Source organism: Phoenix dactylifera, chromosome 3, assembly GCF_051530095.1.
Source record: "Phoenix dactylifera cultivar Ajwa chromosome 3, Ajwa_hap1_PhDact_Kaust_v1.1, whole genome shotgun sequence".
Taxonomy (NCBI): Eukaryota; Viridiplantae; Streptophyta; class Magnoliopsida; order Arecales; family Arecaceae; genus Phoenix; species Phoenix dactylifera.
Window position 1 is genome coordinate 6,994,416 of NC_143192.1, and position 7,554 is coordinate 7,001,969.

Genomic DNA, 7,554 nt, shown 5'->3' on the forward strand with positions numbered 1-7,554 from the left:
TAATATTATATTTTAATCATCCGACATTGTTAATTATAAAAATCAAACTATAACACTATAAGGTTATTATACTATAGTAACATTATAATATAGTACTTTTATAATATGGTAAAATAGCAATATTTTATTATTGTATAATACTAATATTATTACTATATAATATTATAAATATTTTATAATTTTAAAATAAATTTATTATTTATTATTTAAAATTAATAATGTATATATTAAGAATACTTTATAAATTAAAAGTATTAAGTAATATCTATTATTATTATTATTATTTTATACTAAAAGCTTTTTTTTTTGATTTGGTTCTGAAATACAATTATCAAATAATAAGTAATTTTTTATTAAAGATTATACCAAGAAAAGTTTGAAAGATAATACCCCTGCGACCTGCAGTACTGTCAAACGGGCTCATGGTGCAAACATTCTAATTATATTCCTTTTCCTTTCCAGCACGGAACAAAAAGAAAACTAGGTTCAATCAACCACGCCTCATCTAGAGGCACCGAGTTGTTTCTCGTTGAGCTGAAGGGCTATGCATGCACAACCCAAGAAAAAAATATCATGAACAACCCACACCTACCAGGATATAAAAAAGCTCGGGCGTAATTCTGTTTTTTTTTTTTTTTGGGGGGGGGGGGGGGGGGGGGGGGGACATTTAGAAGGACCTCTATTTTATTGGCATTATAATCTTATAACAGGTCTTGTAGTGCCCTAAGAATAAAAGTGTGAGACCAGCCTAATTAAGCCTATCTTAAATTAAAGCCGCCAAGCCCAATTGACTTCAGTCTTTGATCCAAAGCACGATAAAGGGATCGAAACAGAGAATAGGGATCGTGATCCTTTGTTTCTTCTCCCCCTTCGGTTGAGCGGATAAGCTACAGCAACCGTGGCTGCTCTGGACTATATATATATATATATATATAAGAACATAAGACATAATTAACTATCTTGTAATGCATATCTTATCCACAATTATAGGTGCATGAGCGTAACCTCAAGGCTAAATCTGAAATATGCCCATATGGTTATACTTTCAATGTTTTTAGTGCATCTGAACCATGTTAAAGCAATGCGTGGCTGATAGGATTCTTCCTTCAACTGCTCTAACTTTTCTAGCCTCTTCAAAATTGATAATGCACACAATCACCGCCATATAATTGAGTTCATGGACACGGTTCAATGCTGAATCCAAAACTTATCAACCCAATATATCTTCAAAGACTACGTAAAAATGAAAAGCTCCATTATTTCCCTACCAGCATTAGAGATTAGTGGCTTGTTGTCATTATTTCCTTGTCTTTTATCAAAGTATAATTATTAATTGCAATGGAATGAATTAGTCAAACCTAGCCTCTTTTAGTCTTCACCTGTTTGGAGGTTTGTATAGTTTATATATGCCTCGAAATTGCCACTTGCAAATATAAATTTCTACCAGCAGCAGTTGGCTTAGGATGAGAGTTCTCCCGATGAAACTAATTGAGGTCGTTTTCTTGGAGTCATGGTTCAATCAATTACCCACCTTTGGAAAGGGGGAAAAATTAGGTGTACTTGTTTAAGTAATTGCTCCTGCTTTTCAAGCTTTGGACACAAGTGGATGGCTGAACTTTGTTTTGTTTTATTAATGATTAAGAGAACTCGCTTGTATTAACCCATTCCTTTAATTGGCTTTGAATAACATGCATTACCACTGCATCCATGCCAAATAGAACACAGAATAGATACAATAAAGTGAAAAATTGTGATTGATTTCAGAACTTCAGCATCTTACACCACATGAGAATTTGAGTCATATGAAATTGATGGAAGAATGTTGATTCATATATAAAATTTCCACTAACCTAATTTGTATAACAAAATCACTCGAACCAACTCAGGGCACTGGAGATAATCCAATGCTAGAGGTAAGATGACCCATTGTTGAACTAGCTTGATTGAAAGAAAGGCTCAGGCCCCTTTCAGGTGGCATCCTATCTTTTAAAAGATATGGCTGTCTCTGAAGTCTGCTATGAAGTGAAAAAGACTGCAAATCTTTCTATCTGATCATTGGTCCTTTCAAGTTTAGATGGCTCAACAGCCAAATCTCGAAAAGAAGAGAAGCATGGCGGGCGGCCCCGCCTGACCTGGGTCGCGATCCGAGGGGCGACGTCCCAGTCTAGTGGAACCACATGTACGCAGAAGGGAAGGTAATCTGGATGCTTCATATGACTAAAGCATAATAGTTTGGCTCTTTCAGCTATTGGCTTCTTCCAGTGTGAGCACACAAAAGTAGATACTGACATGAGAGGTTAGGGTATGAAGCACTCAAACAGCTGTAAATTTTGGAATGTTAAAGAAAAATCTGATGAGCTACACAAGAAACAATCAAATGTTTCCCATTGGAACAAATAATTTAATCTCAAATGTACAAGACTGACCTACACCCTCAGAAAAGAAGAAAAATTGCTTCTACCTATTGCAATTTATTTTCCAGCCAAAATTTTTTAAGACCCCAACTTGTTTACAAGCTACAGATCTCCAAATAATGAACCTGACATCAATTGCTATCCAAAGCCCCCTTGAGGACATGCAGTCCCTCCAATGATATGCTTCTCCGTACTCGTGATCTGGGGATTTCAATGCGAGGGGGCGGATCGGATGAAAAGCAAACAACCACCACAGTTAGATTGTCACAACTGTTGCGCTTGAGTGCCTCCCGAACTAGCTCTCTTGAACACCTCTCAGGATCATTGTGGATCATGAGCTCTTTCCTGGCCATCGTGACTGCACACTGACTGCTCATCACGTCCCAAAGACCATCACAGCCCAGTATTACGAATTCATCTTCCTCGGTGAGGGTTGTCTCCTGCAGCTCCGGTTCAGCGCTCAAGGGGCAGGCAGAGGCAGAACCTTTTGACCCCTTCATGTGCCAATCACCAAGAGCCCTCGCTACAGATAGCTGACCATTCAAATACCCATCATAGATCATGCCACCAAGTCTCTCGATTCTAAGTCTTTCGCTGTTGCAGTTGGGTTTATGATCCCTGGAAAGTTCAACTGCTCGTCCACGCTTCCCTAATACAGCCCGGCAGTCACCTGCATTTGCAATAAGCATAGTCCTGCAGAGCAAATAATATTATGAATTTTAAAGACAACTTAGTGTCTTCATTTAAGAATTTTAAGTGAATTAATGAATTTAAAGCAATGAAGTATTAAGCTTAAGTTGCTGGTTGCAGCAATAAGCAATGCAACAATTTTATTCTAACCTGCACTCAAATTAAGAATTCATTGTTGTATGCAAATTAGATTGCTGATAAAGAAAACTGGAATGCCCTGATCTCTGATACAGATTGCAGAACCTTTCAACTTTCTGACCTTCAATTAACTATGATTCCTTAGAAAACTGACTACTTGGATATAATTATTAAGTAGCATAGATAACATTAGCTATCAACATAAGTGTCCTAACAAATAACTATAAAAGATGACTACATTTACATTATTTGTATTTCTGGGTTCTGATGGGTTTGATATCTTTCAGATTTTTAGCTTTTCTCAATAGAAGTATGAATCATTAGCCAATTTTGTATCTTCCCATGCATTGATCTCTTAAACATCTTTTTCCTTCTTTTCAGATAAATGATGAACAATTAAGGAAGGTTACCGGAGTAGCTCCTTCACAAATCTAATATGATAAAAGCGACAATTAACTATCACACCGAAAAATAATGAAAAATAATGCAGCTTCAGTTTAATTAAGAGTAACACCTTTATAAAATAATAAAGGTGAAATCATGAACACATTTCTCCATATATGTCGACTTCAATAAATCTTAGCAGCAAAAAACAAAAATTAGAAGGTAGTATGAAGAAATTGACAATTTAACCTTCCAAAAATAAGGGCTGTCAAAGCTGTGGTTCCAGAGGAGTGATCAAGAGAACAGGAATCAGCAAATGCATGATCAGCTCTCATAAATGCGCTCTTTACTGCCTTTTCCACAAAAGTGGGGAAATGATTGTCCTCAATTATAAATTTGAGAAGGTTCTTTCGAACAAATGATGCTGCATCCGTACCACCATGGCCATCAAATACCTGCATATATTAGCAGCTTTATCTCAGCAACGGACCAAATCTCTCTCTCTCAAATCATAAACTTGTATTAGTCGTAAGCATCCTTAGACGCAATTATTCACAAGAAAGGATAATATATTTTACTTCTATATAACAATTACAGAATAATAAACCCAATGCCAGCATTCAGCAAGCTTTGACTAACTCATCATATGTATCAAAAAGCATATAATATTTGATATTGTATAAACTTGAATTCCACAAGAAAGTACCGCACCCCATAAAAAGCACCCGGTGATGGGAAATCTGGAGGGTCTCCAAGATGCTCAACTAAATTATCTATGCAGATGTGCTCATCCTCCATGTATGATTTCGGCCCCATCTCAGAGCAGCTTCCAGACCGAAACACAGGCAAGAAACCAGACTGCCCTTGTGGTGGAGATGTCAAGCCCAGCCTCGCCACCAAATCCTACAACAATAAAAGAGTTCATAGTAATTCTCAATACCACAAGAAGATGCATATATACATATATAAGCAGAACATTCGAATGGCATAAAAACCATCAAGAAAACATACGAAATCAGAGGAATCAGCGAGGCGGGTGGTGCTCACACAATGCCGGATAGCTGAAAGATGTCTAGGTGGTTTTCCAGCTTTCGATTCCTTCATGCCCTCCACAGTCTCAGGATCTTCAGCACCTGCAGAAGATCCATTTTCCTTGCTTCCATACCTTCCTTCTAACATTGCGAAAGTCAGTGAGAATTCAGCGCTGGCCGCCATCTTCCTTCCCAAAACATCAATCCACCACCCTTGGCTATCAAAACCTACAGCGTAATTCAATCCTTCCTCAAGAAACCGTTCCACAAGTTTATTTACTATCCCCCAATAATGTGCCAAGCTTCAGAATCTTAAATCCAACCAACACGCACAAGGTTCCAGAAAATGAAATGTTCCAAAGAAACTTAATCCAAACAAATGAAGCAATCTGCGTCGCACGAATTCTTTGCAAGCTACAAAGTCATAAATACTCTGGTTCTTCTAGGGTATCAAGATCCAAATCCCAACAAAACGCAACTAAATTAGACGGTTCTTAACCCTCTACAATCCTCCACCTCTCACCAACCTTCAAGAAATCCCATAATACCCAAGCCCCAAAAGATCTCAATGTTTCCAAGGAACGAAAGATTGGATCTTTCACCAAACACCCAACACCTCAGATGAAATCTGCTTCCCAAAAGACTACCAACATTCCCTTAACAAGACCCCCAACCCAATTCCTCTACAATCCTATAAATATTACAACAGAGTTCACCAAAATCCCAACTCTTTTGCGCAAATGTAAAGCATTGACGGATCTAAACAGCATAACCTAGGTAATTCAAAACAGAACCTACAAAATCCGAATTTTTCACAAATTCTTGAAAGCAAACCCTAATAATTCCAATTAAACGGCAAAAGCTCTCTCGTTCCAAAAGAATCAACAATACATAGCACTTGCCTTAGTCCCGTTTTCCTAAAATACTTCTGAATCTGGAGAGGAGAAAGAAAATCCCCAAAAGAATCGGAGAAGGGGCCAAAAATTGCCACAACTTCCAAGGAAAAGAGGGAAAGAGGGAGGAAACTGCCTGCTATTTATAACAGGGCGTAGGCGACAAGCGATCGCAGGTCCCCTGGTTCGCTCCCTCGGAGGGAGGATCGGGGAAGGGACACGTTTCGATCGGGTAGTGGCTCGATGGGGGTTGTTGACTGGATGACGGTTAGGCTTCGCGGATTTGTGCCGCTGGGGATCCCCAGCCGTCGGATCGCATCATTGTCGGGGGATTTGGACGGTTTGGATATTTCCGTTTATCCTCTTTGGGCAAATTTGAGGTTGCGGTCGTTTGGAGAGGCCCGGGAGGATGACATGATGATATTGCTCGAAGTGGTAGATAGAAAAAGAAAAAAACTTTTAGAGCCGTAAAATTAAGATTGATATGAATAAAGATAATAAGATCACCATATTTGATTATACAATGATGATCCTACAGCAATCCCAAATCATCCTTACTTCTCAAATTACCACCAAACCTAATAATGGAATAATATCGTATCCAAGATCATCCAGAGCAGTAATCTTGGGCTAAAATTTAGGTAGTATTTGATGACCCAAATAGGATTACCGAGGTGATCCTAGATCACCATAATCCTTATTTCGATGTAATTTGATCTTTCATGATTTAAGATCATCATGTTTGGTATGCTATGCTCCAGTGATTAAACATTTCTAGATATCCACGAGTAACTGGTTTGGTATTTCATGAAAATCTAAGATCACTCACCATATAATATCAAAACTACCCCTGATATATTCTCAAAAAATATATTTATTAGTCCTATAAATTATCAATTCTATAAAAATATATTAATTATTATTAAATAAATAATATTTTTTTATTTATACAAATAATATATTATTCTTAATATTAATAATTATTTTGATTAGGAAAATAAATCAAATAGAAGTAATATATTAAATACTTTCATTATATAAATATAAAAGAGAAATAATATATTTTTACTATAATTTAAAATTATTATTAAATAAGAATATGACAATAATATAATTAATAATATATTATAATATAATATATATCATAAATATAAAATATACAATATCAATATAATATAATAGATATATAATATTGATATAATATATTATGGTATATTGATATATGATTTTTTTTTACTAGATTGAGAGATATTTTTATTCTCAACTTTCAGCTCAACATAAACAGTGGCCTTATATCCTCTACTCCCTTCAAGTCCAGTATGACCACCGGAAGTGTCATCGTTGCTCTTTCTAGTGTCCAAATCTAAGTAAACTGACTTCTCCTTCACACTCTTCATTAGGGATGCAACTATCTTTTTTTTTTTTCTTTTTGCTATATTGAGTAGCTGCTTGTTTACCCTTCGTGCCTCTCTTAGTTTGGCTATGCTGAAAGATAGATGTCGCTCTCTTGCCTGAGTCGATTGAGTAGCGTGGTTGGCCTCGTTAAGTAACTCTCGATCATATCTTTAGGAGGACGTCCCAGACAAGGACTCATGTGATGACTGGCTACCCAGTGACCCCTGTGGCTATGGTTGATAAGTTGGAAAGATGAGTGGAATGTTGCGATCTTTCTATTGCCCTTCATCCATCCTAGCCTCACTAGTTACAAACTGGCTAGTCGCGGAGGCGATCCTAGCTCATCAAGCTCTGGCCTCTACTGCTGGCCGATAAGCTATTTGATCATAGGATCATCCTCATTATTAACAAAAGTATTGTGGATCATATCCATGTACTTCATTTTCACTTCTTCCTGAATACAGTTCAGCCTTAACCTCAGATTGTAGTGAACATATATAAGGTTGTTGAGATGCTTCTGTGTCAGATGGTTTCGCTGCTTACTGTAGATAAGGGCGAAGGTGGACCAGTTGCACTCACATCTACCTGAGATGACTGCTTGGAAGAGAA

The 7,554-nt window shown here is 37.1% G+C and overlaps 1 protein-coding gene across 2 annotated transcripts; it reads right to left on the reverse strand.

The window, feature by feature from the left end:
- Nucleotides 1-2,356: 2,356 nt before the first annotated feature.
- LOC103704926 (putative protein phosphatase 2C 47) lies at nucleotides 2,357-5,792 on the reverse strand. Of its 2 annotated transcripts, none has more exons than XM_008788441.5 (4): nucleotides 4,638-5,792; nucleotides 4,338-4,529; nucleotides 3,876-4,081; nucleotides 2,357-3,107 (listed from the first exon to the last, which is right to left on the reverse strand). In XM_008788441.5, the coding sequence occupies exons 1-4, from the start codon at nucleotides 4,839-4,841 to the stop codon at nucleotides 2,546-2,548; spliced, it is 1,164 nt and encodes a 387-aa protein (XP_008786663.2). In that variant the 5' UTR covers nucleotides 4,842-5,792; the 3' UTR covers nucleotides 2,357-2,545. The 2 variants fall into 2 exon arrangements, with proteins under 2 accessions (XP_008786663.2, XP_008786664.2); XM_008788442.5 differs by having other exon boundaries at nucleotides 4,674-5,655.
- Nucleotides 5,793-7,554: the final 1,762 nt, after the last annotated feature.